The 22,006-nt window shown below is 44.9% G+C and overlaps 13 protein-coding genes across 13 annotated transcripts in view; all 13 read right to left on the bottom strand.

Moving 5' to 3' along the window:
* The window catches only part of LSM04_005024 (Male sterility), a gene marked incomplete at both ends in the record, with an annotated part of 1,713 nt that extends 317 nt beyond the window's left edge, over window positions 1–1,396 (bottom strand). Inside the window, one exon of the mRNA XM_067338086.1 lies at window positions 1–1,396. This exon is cut by the window's left edge and continues 317 nt beyond it. Within this exon, the coding sequence (XP_067190777.1) occupies window positions 1–1,396 (1,396 nt within the window).
* Window positions 1,397–1,589: 193 nt separating this feature from the next.
* Window positions 1,590–2,771, bottom strand: LSM04_006194 (uncharacterized protein; the record flags this gene model as incomplete). The annotated part of the gene is made up of 1 exon (XM_067338085.1): window positions 1,590–2,771. The coding sequence occupies one exon, from the start codon at window positions 2,769–2,771 to the stop codon at window positions 1,590–1,592; it is 1,182 nt and encodes a 393-aa protein (XP_067190808.1).
* A 250-nt stretch (window positions 2,772–3,021) lies between these two features.
* Window positions 3,022–4,281, bottom strand: LSM04_001524 (uncharacterized protein; the record flags this gene model as incomplete). Its single annotated transcript, XM_067338084.1, has 1 exon — window positions 3,022–4,281. One exon carries the CDS (start codon window positions 4,279–4,281, stop codon window positions 3,022–3,024), a length of 1,260 nt encoding a protein of 419 aa, XP_067190644.1.
* Window positions 4,282–4,530: 249 nt separating this feature from the next.
* On the bottom strand, window positions 4,531–5,796 carry LSM04_005646 (uncharacterized protein; the record flags this gene model as incomplete). The annotated part of the gene is made up of 1 exon (XM_067338083.1): window positions 4,531–5,796. One exon carries the CDS (start codon window positions 5,794–5,796, stop codon window positions 4,531–4,533), a length of 1,266 nt encoding a protein of 421 aa, XP_067190797.1.
* Window positions 5,797–6,046: 250 nt separating this feature from the next.
* Window positions 6,047–6,715, bottom strand: LSM04_006566 (uncharacterized protein; the record flags this gene model as incomplete). Its single annotated transcript, XM_067338082.1, has 1 exon — window positions 6,047–6,715. The coding sequence occupies one exon, from the start codon at window positions 6,713–6,715 to the stop codon at window positions 6,047–6,049; it is 669 nt and encodes a 222-aa protein (XP_067190819.1).
* Window positions 6,716–6,766: 51 nt separating this feature from the next.
* Window positions 6,767–7,315, bottom strand: LSM04_008333 (uncharacterized protein; the record flags this gene model as incomplete). Its single annotated transcript, XM_067338080.1, has 1 exon — window positions 6,767–7,315. One exon carries the CDS (start codon window positions 7,313–7,315, stop codon window positions 6,767–6,769), a length of 549 nt encoding a protein of 182 aa, XP_067190870.1.
* A 250-nt stretch (window positions 7,316–7,565) lies between these two features.
* Window positions 7,566–8,825, bottom strand: LSM04_004416 (uncharacterized protein; the record flags this gene model as incomplete). The annotated part of the gene is made up of 1 exon (XM_067338079.1): window positions 7,566–8,825. The coding sequence occupies one exon, from the start codon at window positions 8,823–8,825 to the stop codon at window positions 7,566–7,568; it is 1,260 nt and encodes a 419-aa protein (XP_067190750.1).
* A 250-nt stretch (window positions 8,826–9,075) lies between these two features.
* Window positions 9,076–10,335, bottom strand: LSM04_008829 (uncharacterized protein; the record flags this gene model as incomplete). Its single annotated transcript, XM_067338078.1, has 1 exon — window positions 9,076–10,335. The coding sequence occupies one exon, from the start codon at window positions 10,333–10,335 to the stop codon at window positions 9,076–9,078; it is 1,260 nt and encodes a 419-aa protein (XP_067190892.1).
* A 250-nt stretch (window positions 10,336–10,585) lies between these two features.
* LSM04_009320 (uncharacterized protein) lies at window positions 10,586–11,275 on the bottom strand (the record flags this gene model as incomplete). Its single annotated transcript, XM_067338077.1, has 1 exon — window positions 10,586–11,275. The coding sequence occupies one exon, from the start codon at window positions 11,273–11,275 to the stop codon at window positions 10,586–10,588; it is 690 nt and encodes a 229-aa protein (XP_067190910.1).
* Window positions 11,276–12,549: 1,274 nt separating this feature from the next.
* LSM04_002785 (Amastin surface glycoprotein) lies at window positions 12,550–12,984 on the bottom strand (the record flags this gene model as incomplete). Its single annotated transcript, XM_067338076.1, has 1 exon — window positions 12,550–12,984. The coding sequence occupies one exon, from the start codon at window positions 12,982–12,984 to the stop codon at window positions 12,550–12,552; it is 435 nt and encodes a 144-aa protein (XP_067190694.1).
* Window positions 12,985–14,403: 1,419 nt separating this feature from the next.
* Window positions 14,404–16,233, bottom strand: LSM04_004521 (Fumarate reductase/succinate dehydrogenase flavoprotein-like; the record flags this gene model as incomplete). The annotated part of the gene is made up of 1 exon (XM_067338075.1): window positions 14,404–16,233. One exon carries the CDS (start codon window positions 16,231–16,233, stop codon window positions 14,404–14,406), a length of 1,830 nt encoding a protein of 609 aa, XP_067190754.1.
* A 1,080-nt stretch (window positions 16,234–17,313) lies between these two features.
* On the bottom strand, window positions 17,314–18,222 carry LSM04_005012 (Thioredoxin-like fold; the record flags this gene model as incomplete). The annotated part of the gene is made up of 1 exon (XM_067338074.1): window positions 17,314–18,222. The coding sequence occupies one exon, from the start codon at window positions 18,220–18,222 to the stop codon at window positions 17,314–17,316; it is 909 nt and encodes a 302-aa protein (XP_067190773.1).
* A 2,033-nt stretch (window positions 18,223–20,255) lies between these two features.
* LSM04_008854 (Thioredoxin-like fold) lies at window positions 20,256–21,683 on the bottom strand (the record flags this gene model as incomplete). Its single annotated transcript, XM_067338073.1, has 1 exon — window positions 20,256–21,683. The coding sequence occupies one exon, from the start codon at window positions 21,681–21,683 to the stop codon at window positions 20,256–20,258; it is 1,428 nt and encodes a 475-aa protein (XP_067190894.1).
* Between the last annotated feature and the right edge of the window lie 323 nt (window positions 21,684–22,006).

The raw sequence follows: 22,006 nt of genomic DNA, 5'->3' as shown, positions 1-22,006 counted from the left end.
ATCCAATAGGTGACGGAAGTTTTGAAACAAAACGCAAAAACTGATAAGGTATTTCACGACGAAGGTAAAATTTTATTAGATATTCAATATTTGATTCAATTATTTCCGCACGCATTGGAGCAATAGCCCTGGGATGACGTTTTTTCCAATCCCAATAATACAGTGTAGCATCTCGAAGTCGTCTCCATGTAAGGTTATTTACTGAAGAAGAAGTTGCAGCATGAAACACAAATGGAAGAGCATCTTGTCTTGTATCAGATTCTGTAAAAGAAACAGAAGAAAAACTATCATGATGACGTTGTTCCAAAGAAATATTGGTCAAAGGCCTTCCATTTCCTATACCATTAGATCCTTTTTTAATTAAAGATTCAGGAGATACTAAGGCTTTAAGAAGTTTATTTCCAACTTCCTGTCCATTTGATCGTTCTGTAATATTAACATTTACTTTCTGATTTTTTGTATAAAGCTGAGTCTTAAAAAGTGCCTTGATAACTGTATTAACAACAAAATCCACAGGAACGATATCTGCAATAGCATCTTGACGACCAGTAAGTTCTTGCACTACACCCAATCCAGATGTCAATAACAAACCCCCAGCAGCTGTTAACGCATCAACCCAACCAGGAAACGGTTCTTTAAAACTACATCCAACTATAGAAGGTCTAACAATAGAAATTGGAGAATTCCCCCTAGATGCACGAATCAAATGTTCTCCCATTGATTTTGTAAACGTATACGTATTTGGAAAACCATACTTTTTTAAAAGTTTCTCAGTAGCCATACCAATTTCATTATCATGTAGTGCAAGAATATGTTTACACATTGCCTCTGGATCAAAAGGTAAGGGATAAAGACATTCTTCAACAATAGTTCCTTCAAGGTTGTAATTAACATAACATGTAGAGACGTGAACCATCGCTTCCAATTTTTTACACTCTTTAGCAAGAGCAAGAACTCGAAGAGCACCCAACGTATTAGTTTCTACTGCAACATTAAGGGGTTCATCAAAATTAACAGTAGCGGCAACATGAATAACGAAATTAACTGACTCTAAAATTTTTTGACAATCTTTTTCACTGAGTCCAAGTCTATCATCTGTGATATTACCCTCTACTGCTATCACTCGTTTACAGAGTGATTTAAACTTATCCTCACCAAGGGATGACTTGAGGGGATCAAAACATGGCGAATTCAACACCTCCTTTTCTAAACGCTCCTGGGGTCCAAGAAAACGCTTAAACTTCCGTGAGTTCTTACCTCGAATAAGTACGTAGATTGCTTCAATATCAGGGAACTCCTTCAGCAGCTTAAAAAGAAGGACCTTCCCCATGAAACCGCTACCACCGGTAATAAAAAACGTTTTTTTCGAGAACGCCTCAAAAATATCAAGAGACATTTTTTTTTTTACCTACGTCAAAAAAAGAAGCACAACCACTACAAAGAAAATAAAACAAAAACAAAGACATAAATCTATTTTTGACAAAAAGAAAACATCAACCACCACCACAACAAAAACAACAATAACAACAACAAAACAACAATAAGATGAAAAAGAAAAGGAAAAAAATATATATATACAATGGATTTTACTAAAAAAATACGGGACAAAAATGAGAATACGGCGCCACTTTCCCATCATCTACACTATAAACCTTGATGAGGGCCTGACCTTGAAGAATATCCCTGGCCTTGAGGAACGCAGCCGCAGAGCGCTTGGTCTCCACATACCAAGAGGTGTGATTCTGCATCCTCTCCACATAAAACCTAACGTTACGCCCAAGCCCGTTAAAATGCAAAATGGCTGGAGTGGCGTTGGGGCTATCAACAATACCGAAAAACAAGGGAAACGGCAACCTGCCACCCGCCGCCACATCCGCAATGGCTGTGGAGCTCCAAAACAAAATATCTTTTTCAAACCGCATACTATGTAAAGAAAAAAAAAAGGTGTTGTGGAAGTCCAGGTTTATCAGACCACGCGGAATACGCACATCGGGTGTCATGCGAGGATCCTGGGTGATGCTCCAGAGGTACACCAGTCCCCACACACTCTGGTCACACCACCAACGCTTCTGCTGCAAGAGATCACGATATGCCCCAAATGCCTGCTTCAGCGCCCACACACGGGCAACGTAACCACCGGCATTAAGATAATGCAACCTAATTTTCTTATTCTGCGCAAAATCACAACATCCCTCCGCCCAATAGCCATACGCCCTCCAGTATGCAGATATACAACGCCCCTTCGAAACACCCCATTTTACATTATTCGTCAACTGTGGATGATAACAGTTAGCCTCTGCTGAAAAAAGTACTGGTGCCGTAGCCACACCACGACGCACAGCTGCAGCATCAAAAGCATCGGGAGTTGGTGCTGTTGTGGCAATGAACCTGTCAACAGCCCGCTGCACAGTGGAGGCACCACTAATAAGTGTGTCTGAGCCGTCGTACACCACAACAACATCACTGTCCCGGAGCTTCTCCTTCTCAATGTACTCCATCACCCAAAAAAGACGATCTACATGCTTATATTTTCTTCCATACCCAAGGATTTCCACTGACACATTGGAGAGAATGGCACTGGCCAGCATCCGACACCAACCATGAGAAAATCGAGTTTGTACAACAATAAACCTGACCCTTGAAGTTGGAAGCAAAAGATGGCTTGAATCCACCTGCGATACATCATTCTCTACAAGCTCCTGCAAGAAAACTACAAAAGCAAAAAAAAGACTTACGAGGAAGAGCATGAGGATGCGACACCTCCGGCCCATGGTGTCAGTCGTCCCCCACGCAGTGCTACACCTACAGAAGAAACACATAGAGAAGGAGAGGGAGAGGGAGAGGCCCACAATCCACAGAGACACAGCAGAGAATCCCATACACGTGTGTTTGGCAGGAGGAATCGAAGAGGGGATGTGTTTCACATGCATCGTACCAAAAGGGGTGTTCCATGAGCAGCAACAGCAAAAGCAAGTATTATGTGAGTCTACAGCCACCTGGTGGTGGACAGGGGGCCGCGCGTCACGGCGGCGGAAGCCAAATCAAGCTCTCCACCACGTCAATGGGGCACACCCTGCCGTACGGGAGCCGCACCTTCCCGGTCCCCGATACATCGATTTCTACAAACGCACTGTGCCGCAACATATCCCTGGCCTTGAGGAACGCAGCCGCAGAGCGCATGGTCTCCACATACCAAGAGGTGTGATTCCGCAGCATCCACAGGGTTGACTTGGTGGTACCTTCGCCACGGCTGTTAAAATGCAGAATGGCTGGTGTGGCGTTGGGCTTGTCGGCCATGTGGAAGAACAGAGGAAACGGCAACCTGCCACCCGCCGCCACATCCGCAATGGCTGTGGAGCTCCACGGCACAAAGTCCCTGCCCCACAGAGTACCATACGCCGTAACAAAGAAGGTGTTGTGGAAGTCCAGGTTTATCAGACCACGCGGAATACGCACATCGGGTGTCATGCGAGGATCCTGGGTGATGCTCCAGAGGTACACCAGTCCCCACACGCTCTGGTCACATCGCCATATTTGCCTTCTGGAACGCCTAAACGTCAAAACCCTGCTGTACACTGCGAGTGCCCGCTTCAGCGCCCAAACACGGGCAACGTAACCACCGGCATTAAGAAAACGGAATCTCGACTTCCCTGGCTCCGAAGGATTTACAGAAGAATCCTTGTACCCCATTACCTTCCACGCACGATGATACAAGGTTAAACAGTCCTCATCATCAGTGGGTAACCGAAGCTTAAGCACCATACCCAACTGAGGATGGTAGCACGTTGTTTCTCCTGTAAACAGCACTGGTGCCGTAGCCACACCACGACGCACAGCTGCAGCATCAAAAGCATCGGGAGTTGGTGCTGTTGTGGCAATGAACCTGTCAACAGCCCGCTGCACAGTGGAGGCACCACTAATAAGTGTGTCTGAGCCGTCGTACACCACAACAACATCACTGTCCCGGAGCTTCTCCTTCTCAATGTAACGTATCACCCGTATTACACGCTTTACATGAGTATATTTTCTTCCATACCCAAGGATTTCCACTGACACATTGGAGAGAATGGCACTGGCCAGCATCCGACACCAACCATGACAGGGCAGCGACTGCGCCACAATAAACCTGACACTCGGAACAGTCGATGGTGGCTTCTTTTCAGCATGGCGTGCTGTGTCTTGGTCCTCCACTATGACTTCGTTCACCTCCATTGCGATCAGCAGGCACGTGGTGATCACGGTCACAAGCAGGAGCATGAGGATGCGACACCTCCGGCCCATGGTGTCAGTCGTCCCCCACGCAGTGCTACACCTACAGAAGAAACACATAGAGAAGGAGAGGGAGAGGGAGAGGCCCACAATCCACAGAGACACAGCAGAGAATCCCATACACGTGTGTTTGGCAGGAGGAATCGAAGAGGGGATGTGTTTCACATGCATCGTACCAAAAGGGGTGTTCCATGAGCAGCAACAGCAAAAGCAAGTATTATGTGAGTCTACAGCCACCTGGTGGTGGACAGGGGCCGCGCGTCACGGCGGCGGAAGCCAAATCAAGCTCTCCACCACGTCAATGGGGCACACCCTGCCGTACGGGAGCCGCACCTTCCCGGTCCCCGATACATCGATTTCTACAAACGCACTGTGCCGCAACATATCCCTGGCCTTGAGGAACGCAGCCGCAGAGCGCATGGTCTCCACATACCAAGAGGTGTGATTCCGCAGCATCCACAGGGTTGACTTGGTGGTACCTTCGCCACGGCCGTTAAAATGCAGAATGGCTGGTGTGGCGTTGGGCTTGTCGGCCATGTGGAAGAACAGAGGAAACGGCAACCTGCCACCCGCCGCCACATCCGCAATGGCTGTGGAGCTCCACGGCACAAAGTCCCTGCCCCACAGAGTACCATACGCCGTAACAAAGAAGGTGTTGTGGAAGTCCAGGTTTATCAGACCACGCGGAATACGCACATCGGGTGTCATGCGAGGATCCTGGGTGATGCTCCAGAGGTACACCAGTCCCCACACGCTCTGGTCACATCGCCATATTTGCCTTCTGGAACGCCTAAACGTCAACACCCTGCTGTACACTGCGAATGCCCGCTTCAGCGCCCAAACACGGGCAACGTAACCACCGGCATTAAGAAAACGGAATCTCGACTTCCCTGGCTCCGAAGGATTTACAGAAGAATCCCTGTGCCTCATTACTTGTAACGTATGGTTGTAAAACGAAGTGCAAGGCTTGCCACCTAACGAACGACGTACAGGATAAACCATCCCCAGTTGTGGATGAAAACAGAAAACCTCTGCTGTAAACAGCACTGGTGCCGTAGCCACACCACGACGCACAGCTGCAGCATCAAAAGCATCGGGAGTTGGTGCTGTTGTGGCAATGAACCTGTCAACAGCCCGCTGCACAGTGGAGGCACCACTAATAAGTGTGTCCGAGGCGTCGTACACCACAACAACATCACTGTCCCGGAGCTTCCCCTTCTCAATGTACTCCATCACCCAATATGCACGACGTATATGTGAATATTTTTTCTTGTATCCGTAGCCAACCGTTTCCACTGACACATTGGAGAGAATGGCACTGGCCAGCATCCGACACCAACCATGACACCGCAGCGACTGCGCCACAATAAACCTGACACTCGGAACAGTCGATGGTGGCTTCTTTTCAGCATGGCGTGCTGTGTCTTGGTCCTCCACTATGACTTCGTTCACCTCCATTGCGATCAGCAGGCACGTGGTGATCACGGTCACAAGCAGGAGCATGAGGATGCGACACCTCCGGCCCATGGTGTCAGTCGTCCCCCACGCAGTGCTACACCTACAGAAGAAACACATAGAGAAGGAGAGGGAGAGGGAGAGGCCCACAATCCACAGAGACACAGCAGAGAATCCCATACACGTGTGTTTGGCAGGAGGAATCGAAGAGGGGATGTGTTTCACATGCATCGTACCAAAAGGGGTGTTCCATGAGCAGCAACAGCAAAAGCAAGTATTATGTGAGTCTACAGCCACCTGGTGGTGGACAGGGGGCCGCGCGTCACGGCGGCGGAAGCCAAATCAAGCTCTCCACCACGTCAATGGGGCACACCCTGCCGTACGGGAGCCGCACCTTCCCGGTCCCCGATACATCGATTTCTACAAACGCACTGTGCCGCAACATATCCCTGGCCTTGAGGAACGCAGCCGCAGAGCGCATGGTCTCCACATACCAAGAGGTGTGATTCCGCAGCATCCACAGGGTTGACTTGGTGGTACCATCACCTTGTCCGTTAAAATGCAGAATGGCTGGTGTGGCGTTGGGCTTGTCGGCCATGTGGAAGAACAGAGGAAACGGCAACCTGCCACCCGCCGCCACATCCGCAATGGCTGTGGAGCTCCACGGCACAAAGTCCCTGCCCCACAGAGTACCATACGCCGTAACAAAGAAGGTGTTGTGGAAGTCCAGGTTTATCAGACCACGCGGAATACGCACATCGGGTGTCATGCGAGGATCCTGGGTGATGCTCCAGAGGTACACCAGTCCCCACACGCTCTGGTCACATCGCCATATTTGCCTTCTGGAACGCCTAAACGTCAACACCCTGCTGTACACTGCGAGTGCCCGCTTCAGCGCCCACACACGGGCAACGTAACCACCGGAATTGAGGAATCGGAATCTCGACTTCCCTGGCTCCGAAGGATTTACAGAAGAATCGTTATACCCCATTAACCTCCACGAATTGTCATATAGCTGAGAACAATCGAGTGCTGAAAAACTTTAATGAAAACTGAAGCACCCCATCCCCAGCTCAGGATGGAAACATGATATTTCTCCTGTAAACAGCACTGGTGCCGTAGCCACACCACGACGCACAGCTGCAGCATCAAAAGCATCGGGAGTTGGTGCTGTTGTGGCAATGAACCTGTCAACAGCCCGCTGCACAGTGGAGGCACCACTAATAAGTGTGTCCGAGGCGTCGTACACCACAACAACATCACTGTCCCGGAGCTTCTCCTTCTCAATGTACTCCATCACCCAATATGCACGATATATATGTGAATATTTTTTCTTGTATCCGTAGCCAACCGTTTCCACTGACACATTGGAGAGAATGGCACTGGCCAGCATCCGACACCAACCATGACACCGCAGCGACTGCGCCACAATAAACCTGACACTCGGAACAGTCGATGGTGGCTTCTTTTCAGCATGGCGTGCTGTGTCTTGGTCCTCCACTATGACTTCGTTCACCTCCATTGCGATCAGCAGGCACGTGGTGATCACGGTCACAAGCAGGAGCATGAGGATGCGACACCTCCGGCCCATGGTGTCAGTCGTCCCCCACGCAGTGCTACACCTACAGAAGAAACACATAGAGAAGGAGAGGGAGAGGGAGAGGCCCACAATCCACAGAGACACAGCAGAGAATCCCATACACGTGTGTTTGGCAGGAGGAATCGAAGAGGGGATGTGTTTCACATGCATCGTACCAAAAGGGGTGTTCCATGAGCAGCAACAGCAAAAGCAAGTATTATGTGAGTCTACAGCCACCTGGTGGTGGACAGGGGGCCGCGCGTCACGGCGGCGGAAGCCAAATCAAGCTCTCCACCACGTCAATGGGGCACACCCTGCCGTACGGGAGCCGCACCTTCCCGGTCCCCGATACATCGATTTCTACAAACGCACTGTGCCGCAACATATCCCTGGCCTTGAGGAACGCAGCCGCAGAGCGCATGGTCTCCACATACCAAGAGGTGTGATTCCGCAGCATCCACAGGGTTGACTTGGTGGTACCATCACCTCGACCGTTAAAATGCAGAATGGCTGGTGTGGCGTTGGGCTTGTCGGCCATGTGGAAGAACAGAGGAAACGGCAACCTGCCACCCGCCGCCACATCCGCAATGGCTGTGGAGCTCCACGGCACAAAGTCCCTGCCCCACAGAGTACCGGGGATAGAAACAAAGAAGGTGTTGTGGAAGTCCAGGTTTATCAGACCACGCGGAATACGCACATCGGGTGTCATGCGAGGATCCTGGGTGATGCTCCAGAGGTACACCAGTCCCCACACGCTCTGGTCACATCGCCATATTTGCCTTCTGGAACGCCTAAACGTCAACACCCTGCTGTACACTGCGAATGCCCGCTTCAGCGCCCAAACACGGGCAACGTAACCACCGGAATTGAGGAATCGGAATATGGACTTCCCTGGCTCCGAAGGATTTACAGAAGAATCCTTGTACCCCATTACCTTCCACGAATTGTCATATAGCTGAGAACAATCGAGTGCTGAAAACTTTAATGAAAACTGAAGCACCCCAGCAAACTCAGGATGGAAACATGATATTTCTCCTGTAAACAGCACTGGTGCCGTAGCCACACCACGACGCACAGCTGCAGCATCAAAAGCATCGGGAGTTGGTGCTGTTGTGGCAATGAACCTGTCAACAGCCCGCTGCACAGTGGAGGCACCACTAATAAGTGTGTCCGAGGCGTCGTACACCACAACAACATCACTGTCCCGGAGCTTCTCCTTCTCAATGTACTCCATCACCCAATATGCACGATATATATGTCTATAGCTCCGCCCGTAGCCAACCGTTTCCACTGACACATTGGAGAGAATGGCACTGGCCAGCATCCGACACCAACCATGACACCGCAGCGACTGCGCCACAATAAACCTGACACTCGGAACAGTCGATGGTGGCTTCTTTTCAGCATGGCGTGCTGTGTCTTGGTCCTCCACTATGACTTCGTTCACCTCCATTGCGATCAGCAGGCACGTGGTGATCACGGTCACAAGCAGGAGCATGAGGATGCGACACCTCCGGCCCATGGTGTCAGTCGTCCCCCACGCAGTGCTACACCTACAGAAGAAACACATAGAGAAGGAGAGGGAGAGGGAGAGGCCCACAATCCACAGAGACACAGCAGAGAATCCCATACACGTGTGTTTGGCAGGAGGAATCGAAGAGGGGATGTGTTTCACATGCATCGTACCAAAAGGGGTGTTCCATGAGCAGCAACAGCAAAAGCAAGTATTATGTGAGTCTACAGCCACCTGGTGGTGGACAGGGGGCCGCGCGTCACGGCGGCGGAAGCCAAATCAAGCTCTCCACCACGTCAATGGGGCACACCCTGCCGTACGGGAGCCGCACCTTCCCGGTCCCCGATACATCGATTTCTACAAACGCACTGTGCCGCAACATATCCCTGGCCTTGAGGAACGCAGCCGCAGAGCGCATGGTCTCCACATACCAAGAGGTGTGATTCCGCAGCATCCACAGGGTTGACTTGGTGGTACCATCACCTCGACCGTTAAAATGCAGAATGGCTGGTGTGGCGTTGGGCTTGTCGGCCATGTGGAAGAACAGAGGAAACGGCAACCTGCCACCCGCCGCCACATCCGCAATGGCTGTGGAGCTCCACGGCACAAAGTCCCTGCCCCACAGAGTACCGGGGATAGAAACAAAGAAGGTGTTGTGGAAGTCCAGGTTTATCAGACCACGCGGAATACGCACATCGGGTGTCATGCGAGGATCCTGGGTGATGCTCCAGAGGTACACCAGTCCCCACACGCTCTGGTCACATCGCCATATTTGCCTTCTGGAACGCCTAAACGTCAACACCCTGCTGTACACTGCGAATGCCCGCTTCAGCGCCCAAACACGGGCAACGTAACCACCGGAATTGAGGAATCGGAATATGGACTTCCCTGGCTCCGAAGGATTTACAGAAGAATCCTTGTACCCCATTACCTTCCACGAATTGTCATATAGCTGAGAACAATCGAGTGCTGAAAACTTTAATGAAAACTGAAGCACCCCAGCAAACTCAGGATGGAAACATGATATTTCTCCTGTAAACAGCACTGGTGCCGTAGCCACACCACGACGCACAGCTGCAGCATCAAAAGCATCGGGAGTTGGTGCTGTTGTGGCAATGAACCTGTCAACAGCCCGCTGCACAGTGGAGGCACCACTAATAAGTGTGTCCGAGGCGTCGTACACCACAACAACATCACTGTCCCGGAGCTTCTCCTTCTCAATGTACTCCATCACCCAATATGCACGATATATATGTCTATAGCTCCGCCCGTAGCCAACCGTTTCCACTGACACATTGGAGAGAATGGCACTGGCCAGCATCCGACACCAACCATGACACCGCAGCGACTGCGCCACAATAAACCTGACACTCGGAACAGTCGATGGTGGCTTCTTTTCAGCATGGCGTGCTGTGTCTTGGTCCTCCACTATGACTTCGTTCACCTCCATTGCGATCAGCAGGCACGTGGTGATCACGGTCACAAGCAGGAGCATGAGGATGCGACACCTCCGGCCCATGGTGTCAGTCGTCCCCCACGCAGTGCTACACCTACAGAAGAAACACATAGAGAAGGAGAGGGAGAGGGAGAGGCCCACAATCCACAGAGACACAGCAGAGAATCCCATACACGTGTGTTTGGCAGGAGGAATCGAAGAGGGGATGTGTTTCACATGCATCGTACCAAAAGGGGTGTTCCATGAGCAGCAACAGCAAAAGCAAGTATTATGTGAGTCTACAGCCACCTGGTGGTGGACAGGGGGCCGCGCGTCACGGCGGCGGAAGCCAAATCAAGCTCTCCACCACGTCAATGGGGCACACCCTGCCGTACGGGAGCCGCACCTTCCCGGTCCCCGATACATCGATTTCTACAAACGCACTGTGCCGCAACATATCCCTGGCCTTGAGGAACGCAGCCGCAGAGCGCATGGTCTCCACATACCAAGAGGTGTGATTCCGCAGCATCCACAGGGTTGACTTGGTGGTACCTTCACCATGTCCAATGAAATGCAGAATGGCTGGTGTGGCGTTGGGCTTGTCGGCCATGTGGAAGAACAGAGGAAACGGCAACCTGCCACCCGCCGCCACATCCGCAATGGCTGTGGAGCTCCACGGCACAAAGTCCCTGCCCCACAGAGTACCATACGCCGTAACAAAGAAGGTGTTGTGGAAGTCCAGGTTTATCAGACCACGCGGAATACGCACATCGGGTGTCATGCGAGGATCCTGGGTGATGCTCCAGAGGTACACCAGTCCCCACACGCTCTGGTCACATCGCCATATTTGCCTTCTGGAACGCCTAAACGTCAACACCCTGCTGTACACTGCGAGTGCCCGCTTCAGCGCCCACACACGGGCAACGTAACCACCGGAATTGAGGAATCGGAATATGGAATTTTTTTGTATGCTGCGTTTTTGTTGTTGTTGTTGTTGTTGTTTCTTTTGTTCTTTGTATCTCATTAATGTTCTATACTCATTTTTTCGCTTTTGTCTGATAAAAAAAATGACGCGAATAACCTGTTCCTATTTTTTTAGTAAAGTTGTCAAAGTATCAGGGAAAAGGTTGAGAAAAGTTTTTATTTTTGCCATGATATTAGATACAGGTTGACTTTTTTTTCTATTTCGTATTGTAGCGATATTAAGGGGATTTGGGTTCACTTTCTCATTTTAAGAGGAAGGATGAGTGATGAATTTTTTTTCTTAGTTTTTTTTTCGTGACATTTTTTTTTTTGATACAAACTCATACGTACCAGCGTGTTTTCCTACTTTTTTTTATCCTTTCGAATCAGGAATATGTGTGCTTTCTTTTTTTTTACGTATTTTAATTTCTGAACGAACTGTTTCCTATTGTGTAAAGGTTGAACGATGTGATGTCAGTCACTTCATATCTGTTATCTCTCTTTGCCAGTATAGAGTATACCTCTATTTGGCTTTGGAAAGGGAGTAATACTTACATCACTGTACGACACAGTAATTTGTAGAGTAATATATAAAAATATGGACATGAGAAATTTGACATGGTTTTAGTGAGTTTGTGTTTTTTATTGTTCACATAAAAGACAAAGAGGAAATATTACAATATGAACAAATGTTTCCCCCCTTATTTTCTTTTACTCTATGTTATTTTACTGGCTCGTATCAATTGCCTCTCTACAATTTCCATGACTGGTGATGAAGCAACTGATAGTAAAAAGTGTTGTTGTTACTGTTTTCTCTCTTTTTTTTTTTAACAAGTACGAGAATCATAGAATAAAAGTAGCCTACTCACTCCTCCATACTTACTCTAGGCAAGTCATTATCATTATCTTCATTGGCAACAATAGTAGTAGTAGCAAGAGGAGGAGGGAAAATATAAAGCGAATAAATTTAAGAAACATGAGAAAAAAAAGAATGAAGGCACCGCTCTATTAGTTATTCATCTGATATCAGCGGAAAGGCACCACAGGGATGATAATAACAGTAAAAGAGAGAAACAAAAAAAAAGGTAAAAGTGAATGGTAAAAAGTAAAACAAGCGAAGAAAAACGAAAGGAAAACGACACGAAATGTAGTTCAACTATTACCAATAAGAATACAAAGAATCTAAAAACAAACACCACCCCCATCAAGAAGAAACAGGTAAGAATAAAAGAATGCACACAGGGTGTTGCTCTACCGACAGCTCATCTTTTTATTCTTATTATATACTCTGTCGTTGTTGTTTTTCTTTTTTTTTATCCTGTTCTTCGCTTAATTTCAGCAAGACATAGCTGCTAGGATACAGCCCACCACAGATGAGCCGCAGGAGGCGATGATTAATTTCCATCCAATGCCATACTCCCAACTGTAATTCTTGTCCTTACTGAGAGCCAGCTGCGTATCACACCAGGACTTTGTATACCACCACGTCATGAGTATCAGAATTGCCGCAGAGGCAAGAGCCGCCAACATAAAGTACAAAGACAAAGGAAGACGCAGAACAATTGGATAGCAGAACAAAAATACACTCATAACAAAGTTGGCAAGGCAAAGGATACATGCTATAATAGCCATACCCTCCACAACTTGAATGCGGAGTTTACCCGCATCGCAAGTAAAGTAGTCAAGACGCAGTATCTTTGTAATTTTTTGACTGGTATTATTACTTCCTGGTGGCCATTCATGCCAATTCCACAGATTTACCTCAGCCATTATGGTGAAATTCCCTCCGTTTCCATCGTGGGCGTTACCATTGCGTTTCCTCGACTCAGAGACAAAGAAGGGAAAGAAGAGAAGTATTACCATTAGTGTTAGCGCGGCAACAGAGAATAAAAGCGTGAAAACACGTACTATCATTATTCTCTTTTACTTTTTTTACTTTCTTCTATCCTTTTCTTTTCGTTTTACCTCTGCTTAGTAAAATATAAATTCTACTAAATGCCAAAATTAGGCTCTTTTCTTATTGTCTGTTAGACTCACTATTCTCTCTATTTTGCTCTTAATGCTATCTTTGAAGAGGTGAGAAGGAATGAGCGAAAAGCAAGAAGAAAGAGAAATGAAAAAAAAAGAAAGAAGTATATGTAATGAGAACTATGCAAATGATAATAGAGTGCGCACGACCCTCAATCACCTTACAATGAGTTCAAAAGGGTACAACACACACAATCGATATTGCACGTGAAAAGACGCAAAGTGAGGGAATGTATTGTATGTATGTATGTATGCGTGTGTGTGTGCGTCGATGCGAGATGGAAATAGACAAATAAGGAGAACGACAGAAAAGGAAAAAAAGTAAAAAAAAAGAAATGGAACGGGGAGACACAAAGAAAGCAAAAAAAGAAAAAAAAACACACACACAAAAGGCTCTTCTACCTTCCCCCAAAGATGCATTTCAAACTCAACGCGATAAACAAAAAATAAGAAAAAGCACGGGATTTTGCTTCTAAGTTCGCCCTACCTTCCTCTTTCACATACGCCCCTCCCATCCACCACTACAGATACACAGACCTACAACGCATTGCAAGTAATGGCTGGTTGAAGTTCAATTGTTGGAAGTTCCTGTTCCTTCTTGATATTTCCTTTCCTTTTTCTTTTTTATTTTTAGTAGAATATAAATAAGCTTTGAAATATCCCCGTCCTTTGTACCAACAAAAAAAAAGAAAACCAACCAATAAGTAATGAAGAATTCCCACTTGTACAAATCGATATAACATCAGAGCATTGTTTTTGCGTTCTCATATATAATTTATAAAAGATTCTTATTCTGCCTCTATTCCACAGTATCAAATAATATGTCGTTACTGCTACTCCTTCTTTTCTCATTCTCTCTTTCCACTTTCCCACCACATCCGCACGCTCACAAGAAATAAGAACAACAAGCAAAATAAAAATAACACTGAAACACACATACACACACACACTATCCCACGCTCTCTTTTTGTTGTTTGTTGTTTCTCTCCAACCCTTTCCGTTACTATCCGCTGAGCATCACTTTCTTTTTTTTTTTTGTTTTTAATTTCTTTGTCCTTCATCCTTCCGTTCTTTGCTTTTTGTCCTTTTTTGTTTTTTTTTTCTTCCTCTTGTTACCCCCTCGCTTCACATTTCCTTCCTCTTCTTCTAAATGGATACATACTAGTAAACACGCTTCGCTGGAGGTATACTCTCCAGTTCATTCGTTAGCATCTCATTATGCACGCGACGGTAGCCCAGTTGGACCTTTCCATTTGGATCATCAAGATACGCGAGTGTGTGTTTCATCCAGTTGTGATCATCACGTTCGGGGTAGTCATCGCGGGCGTGTGCCCCGCGTGATTCCCGCCGCACTGCCGCCCCTGTAATAGTCATTAACGCATTGGTGAGTAAATTGCGTAGTTCCAGTGCCTCAATAAGATTGCTGTTCCACACTGGAGATTTATCGTGTACAAGTACGTGAGAGAAGTCGCGATAGCACTCCTCAATGATACTCTGACCCTTCAGTAAGTTCTCCTCTGTACGGAACACCGCGGCGTAGAGGGCCATCGTCTCCTTCATGCGTTCACGAATACGCGCCACGGGGATGTCTCCCTTATTGTGTAAAATACGATCGAGATCGGCAATAGCACTTTCCCCAGCATCCGACCGCATCTCCGGTTGTGTGCGGCCTTCCTTAGTTAGATTAAAAATAACGGTATTCGCACATGACTTACCAAAGACAACAATATCGAGCAGAGAGTTGGCGCCGAGTCTGTTTGCCCCATGCACACTCGCACACGCACACTCCCCCGCCGCGAGCAGTCCCGGCACAATCGCATCATCATCGCCATTGCGTGGACTGACAACTTCCCCTGTCCACAGTGTTGGCACGCCCCCCATTGAGTAGTGCACCGTTGGCACAATGGGAATACACTCCTTTGTGACATCCACACCGGCAAAGATGTGTGCACTCTCTGAGATGCCAGGGAGTTTCTCATGCAATTGCTCTGGTGGAAGATGATGGAGCTGCAGCAGGACGTGATCCTTCTTCGGCCCACACCCGCGACCGGCGAGAATCTCAAGTGTGATCGCACGTGAAACGACATCGCGTGAGGCCAAATCTTTTGCTTTGGGTGCATAACGCTCCATAAACCGCTCGCCTTCGCTGTTCACCAAATACCCGCCCTCCCCCCGCGCCCCCTCCGTAATTAACACCCCAGGACCGTAAATACCAGTAGGATGGAATTGCACAAACTCCATATCTTCCGAAGGGAGTCCGGCACGGGCCACCATTGCCGTTCCATCACCGGTGCAGGATTTCGCACTGGTTGTGGTAAACCAACACCGCCCATAACCACCGGTGGCGAGAATAGTGTATTTGGAGCGGAAACGGTGAATGGTACCGTCGTCTATGCTCATGGCAATCACACCCCGGCAGCATCCATCCTCCACTATCAAATCTAGACAGTAGTACTCGTTAAAGAAGTTCACCCCATACTGAAAGGATTGACCATAGAGGGTGTGTAACATCGCATGCCCAGTACGATCAGATGCCGCACATGTTCTTCGTGCCTGTTTACCGCCATAGTGAATAGATTGTCCACCAAACGCCCGTTGGTAAATAAATCCATCCTTCGTACGCAGGAATGGCAGACCCATACTCTCAAGTTCAGACACCACACATGGGGCTTCCTGGCACATGTACTGAATCGCATCCTGATCACCCAACCAGTCACTTCCCTTTACGGTATCGTAGACGTGCCAACGCCAGTCATCTTCTTCACAGTTGGCAAGTGCCGCGTTAATACCACCCTGTGCGGCGATAGTGTGTGAACGTGATGGATATAACTTTGACACACACGCCACATCATAGCCAGAGGCCGCAACACCCATAGCTGCACGAAGACCAGATCCACCAGCACCAACCACAACACAGTCAAAGGTGTGATCAATCACCGGGTACGCCTTGCTCAACTTTGACGTGAAGCGGGAAAAGGTACGGCGAAGCATTTTTTTTTTTTCGTTGTCTTTTTTCTTTCCTTTCTTCCTCCTTCTTTTTTTATCCCTTTATCTCTTTTTCTTACTTTTGAACTAATGTAGAATCCAACTACTCCCTTTTTCTTATTGATGCTGTTGTTTTGCTTTCAATCAATGGACCAATGGTTCCTGTACAGTTAAAATAAATAAATAATAAAGATAGGAAGAAAAACACGCATATAAGAAATTCAAAGATGGACACACAAACACACACACGCAGAGAGAAAAAGAGAGAGAGAGAGATCAAAAAAACAAAGTACTAGTTACAAATCAGTTATATATAAGGGTAAGTAAAGAACTAAAGATCGTTACAGTGTCACATTTGTATTATACATTACCACAATCACATAAGAAGCGCTGTGAGCAGCAAAGAAAGAGAAACATTCCCAGTATTCTTTCTGTTTACACACTGCAAAATAAAAAGTATCTCGTTTACTGAAAAAACAAACAAGCAAGGGGCAATTTTATCCCTTTATCAAGCTTTCAGTAATGGGAAGGACAGCGTAATGGTGAGGGGGAAAACAGAAAAGAGGGGGAAAGCAAACAGAAATCCAACACACCCAAGATGAAAAACAAAAAAGAGAAAGCAAAATGCCTCTCAGTTTTACCTGCTTCAGCAGAAAAAATCATTCATAGGCGATAAAGAATCAATACATAATATAATATATAAAGAAAAAAATCAGAAAGAAAAGTGACAGCCACAATTATGGACAATCACACAATACAGAGAGAAACACAACCGAAAGAAAAAAAAAGATGAAAAATTTGCACTCTATCATTATGCAAAAATCCATTATCTTATATTCCTCTTTTACATGGATGCTTTGTAATGAAAGTTTAATCTGTCTCCAAGGAAGAATGAGTATAGTATTTTTTTTTGATTTTTTTAATTTTTCCTAGGTATTCGTGCGTACTTAAAATATATGAAAGCTTATCTAGAACATAAGTGCCCCCTACAGAGAAATATACAAAAACAAACAAACAAATAAATAAAGAGATTCACTTCTCACTGCTATGTTTCTCCTTTTTCTCTTTCTTTGGCATGTACACTTATTATTGCCCTTCCAACAGCTTACTGAGATCAGGAAAAGCAGCTTGTGTCATACGATTCACATAACCTGTTAGAATTCTACTATGCTTGACATACGCAAAAGGTTTACTCACCTTTTCCACCTCATTCATACTAACAATAGGTAAGAATGCCGCATACACGGCACAATCAAACGAGGATGGCTGACTTCCCAAGAGAAATGCCTTTTCACCAATGATATGTTCTATAGCCTTAATATCCTGCAGATACTCAAACTCATATTCCTCTCTTGATGTACTCATGCCTGCTATTTGTAAAGAGTGGGAAAGATGTAAACGCATGCGACGGAATATAAGACGAGCGAACAGCCGCGGTACATGCCAAGCATGCGCAAAGTATGGAATTAACACCCGCGAGCCATCCCCTGTAACTGTGCGGTAATACGCAAATTGATCGCCGTATTCAAGCATACTTGCCACTGCTGTTCCTATCGCCCGCTGCTCTTCTGTGAGGGATTTATCGAGTTGGACGTGAAACTGTGCGGTGATGTAATTTATAATGGCATTAGACTCCACCATACGTCTGTTGTTGTGTACAATGCATGGTAAATACTCATTGGGAGAGACTGCGGTGGATGTGATAACGTGTGCCTCGTATGGGACCTTTGCAAGACGCAGGAATGTTTCCAGTTTTGTGCACAGTGGCGATACACTTGGGGCGAATCGCCATCGTGAAAAGATAAGAAGATGTACAGTGTTGTGTCTATCACTATCGGCCGTTTCTTTATCTATCGCGGCCAGCACTGTGCGATATCCGCGTTGTTTCCCACTCAATCGAAGTGATATCGCCGCGGCAAGAAGGGAGAAGAAACCCACAGTGGCAGCAATAGCCACAACAGAGACTCGTACGAGGGAGTTATCAAGAGACGGCATTTCTTATATCTATCGTCTTTCTTTTTTTTTTTGGCTTTTTGTTGTTTATATGTGTAAATATAAATAAATCTATAAATATTTTTTTTGAGTGTGAAGGTGTTTCCTTTTCTTCTCAAGGAGAATATATAAAAAAGAATAGAGAGGGAAACCAATATATATATATATATATATATATATCTAATACATCTATGAGATGAACTCAATAGTATTTTCCTTTGCAGTATTTTCACCTCTCTCTGCCCACTCACACATCCCCCTAAATAAAGCCTACCGTGCAAAGAAACACTGTGATAATAAGGCACAACAACAAACGTGAGAACTGGAAGTACACAGACCAGTCCGAGAAAAAAAAGAAAAAAAATACATTTATACGTTTTTCTTGAATACCAGAGAAGGCCCGCATTGATGTTGGACGTGATTTTTTCAAATAAACACAGAAAGATAAATAAATTAAAAAAAAACTACACATTCGTATTGCCAATGTGGATAACAATTACTGCCGGTGGAAAAGGGAATAAAAGAACATACCTGAGGTAGAAAAATAAAAATAAAAACAAAAAGAAAATATTCAATACAAATGAAAAGTCCATACCAACACTATTTTTCCTGATTATTCGTATTACTCCTTCCTTTCTTTTCCCGTGGATTCAAATTAAATCTGGAGAATAAAATACATACATTGACGAGAGACTATCAAATAAGAACGGTGTTAGAGAAAGGGAAAAGGAACACAATTTCACTCTTTCTCTCTCTTTCTTTTTCTTCTCGTTTCCTTCACGACACATTCTCCCAATGCAATGAAGTAGAAAATAAAGAAAGTGGAAGTAGAATCATAAGAAAAGAAGGCAAATAAATATCACTAATAATAAAACCAATTCTTATGTATCTCCTTCCTCTTCTTTCTCTCCACTGTATATATTTTTATTTATTGTTTATTTACATAGGAGCTGAACTTTGTCGATGAGAAAAGTAAAGCTCAAAATCAGTTTTTTTTTTAACTTCTCTTGTCATATCTTTGATGTACAATAGAAGAGAAGAAGAAATAAATAACGTTTGGTAAAAATTCATTGATTCGTTGATTGAGATAAAATAAGATAATTTTTGGGGGAATTCATAAACAGAAATGAAAATATAGATAGATAGAAAGAAAGACAATGAAGTATTATTCTCACAAAGGTTTTATTTATCCCAAAGGAGAGAGGGAGAAAAGGTAGAAATAATCAAAAAAAAAAGAAAAGAAAAAACACTATCAATACAACGCTTTCATACGAAGATCAAAAAAATAAAATAAAATAATACGCATATAATGTGAGCATTCTCAATATCTCTGCTTATCCCCTTCATTTCCCTCAGTTATGTACAGAAACCTATTTCAATCCCCGGTACATCATTGCAAACATACCGTTGAAACCTATTGCAACAAATCATATATATATATATATATATATATAATTCTTTTTCTTTCTTTTACTTCTCAAAACCCCTTATTTTTTTTTTTTTTCATTTCTTTTTATTTTGTTACTTATGACTGGTAATCCACAGAGAAGTCTCATTATATTAGCCCAGAGGCAAGAAGAGAGAATAGAGTGAGTTACTGCAGTAAACAGAGACGGGGAGGAGGTTAGTGGGGGCGTCTACGTCTCACGATGAAGTGAAGGATGGGGAAAAAAAAAACATAAATGGATGGAGGAATAAATAAAACATAACGTAAAGAAATGGGAAATAAATGAAATAAAATCCCCCCAAAAAAGAACAAACCAAAGAAAAATAAAACTAAAACAGATTTAGAAACTATGAAAATACTTGGAATTATGATAAATAAAATAAAATAAACGAGATGTTTCTCTTTTTCTATAAACAAGGTTCATTTCTCCCCCAATGCATTGCAATCTTTGTACACCTGAGCAAAACAATAAAAAAAGATATACCAATAATAATAATAATAATAATAATAATAATACATATATAGGGATTATAAATAGTCATTTGTTTTTCCCCACACCTTTTTTTCTTGTAAACTCTGTGTTTACTCCTCAATACACTAGTGACGTTTCCCTGCTACCGTTACTTCTGCTTGTGCTAAGACTGCTTTGTCTGTGGAGATCGGGAAAGACGGCGCGAGAGACGCGGTTTACGTAACGTGAAAGCACATCACTGTGCCGTACATACATTAGCGATTCTGTAAAGCGTGAAATATCATCCGCTGCGAATATCGGCTGCAACACCGCATACACCGCACAGTCATACGTGGTGGGAAGTGCGCTTAAGAGAAAACTCTTCTTTCCAATGATGTGTTCGACTGCCTGGAACTCCCGGAGTATTTGAAGTTCCCGATCTTTTTCCTCTCTTAAGCCGGCTTCATCCATAGTGGTCCATTTACCCATTGTAGTTGATATCCAGTCCAATACGGCCGTCAGGGGCCTTTTTACAGTCTGTAATACTTTTGCGTAGAGTCCTTTTCCCTTCGTATTATTAATATTATTAGTATTATTATTATTACAGTTCATGTAGATGGAATGATCCTGCATTATTCCTTTGCTGTACTCAAGCATTGCCACAACCGCATCCCCAATAGCCTTTTCCTTGTCTGTAACACAATGATCCATCTTAACATCAAACTCAGATGTAAGGTATTCAATGGCCACAATGACACTTCCCTCACACCGCCCCTTGTATCGAATAAATGGCAGATGTCCAATTGGCGAATAAGAAGGATCCGTAAGAATATACTCCTTATATGGTATACTTGCAAGTTGTAGGAATGTCTTTAGCACGATACTCGACCTTGCAACTTTTGGAAACGTGAAAGAAGGTGGTGCCACATATAAATGCAGTGTTTCTGAATCGTCTGCCATCATTATCTCTTTCTTTATCATGTGTTTTCTGTATAAACCCACCAATTTGAACAGTGTGAAGGTGGCTGCGACAACGGCTCCTGCGGCTGCAAAAGGGTGAGAGCGAATCCACGTGAAGACGGCATCAACGGGGTGATTCTTATTTACACTCTTTTCAGTACTCTTTGGTACTCCTCGTGTAGAGGCTTTAGATTCTTTCTTAATAGACGATGATGGTGAGGATGATACACGTGTGGGGGTATTATTTGCTGCAGTAACAGGAATGGTATTAGTAGTAGTATTATTATTATTATTATTATTATTATTATTATTATTATTATTATTATTATTATTAGTAGTAGTAGTAGTAGTAGTAGTAATAGTAGGTTTTTTTTTCGGTACCATGTTTGATTTTTCAGCTTTAGCTGTAGTAGTATTAGTAGAAGAATCTGTTTGTACTTCCTCTTTAGTAGATTTCTTCACCGCTGCGAGAGTAGCTTCTCTTACAGATGGCAGTTTCTCTTTTATTTCCGTCTTCTTTAGATCAGACATACGCATAGTTTTAACCATTGGAACTCCCACAACCAGTGTTCCTAGTGAAGTCACAATTACACCAGGGGGGTTCATTCTTTCTGTTATGTCGACTATAACTAATATTACACACTGTATTCTTTACTTGAAAATTTCTTTCTTTTGATAACCGTATGTATCGCTTTGTTGTTTTTCTTCCGTGTTTTTCTTTCTTTCTTTTTCTCTTTTTTTTTTTTTTTGCACGTTCCACTATGTAAAGATGAGGTGAAGCAGAAATGCAAAGGAATATAAGAACGTGATAAGAGGGATAGAACAAGATTATGTATTCCCTACACACAAACACAGACAGACAGTCAGGCAGGCAGACAGACAGAGTGTGTAGGGGAAAATAAAATTGATACAACACCTCTGCTTCTGCG

Source organism: Trypanosoma melophagium, assembly GCF_022059095.1.
Source record: "Trypanosoma melophagium isolate St. Kilda chromosome Unknown ctg26segment0, whole genome shotgun sequence".
Classification (NCBI taxonomy): Eukaryota; Euglenozoa; class Kinetoplastea; order Trypanosomatida; family Trypanosomatidae; genus Trypanosoma; species Trypanosoma melophagium.
The sequence above is the reverse complement of the archived record's forward strand: the minus strand, read 5'-3'. Positions and strand labels throughout refer to the sequence as shown.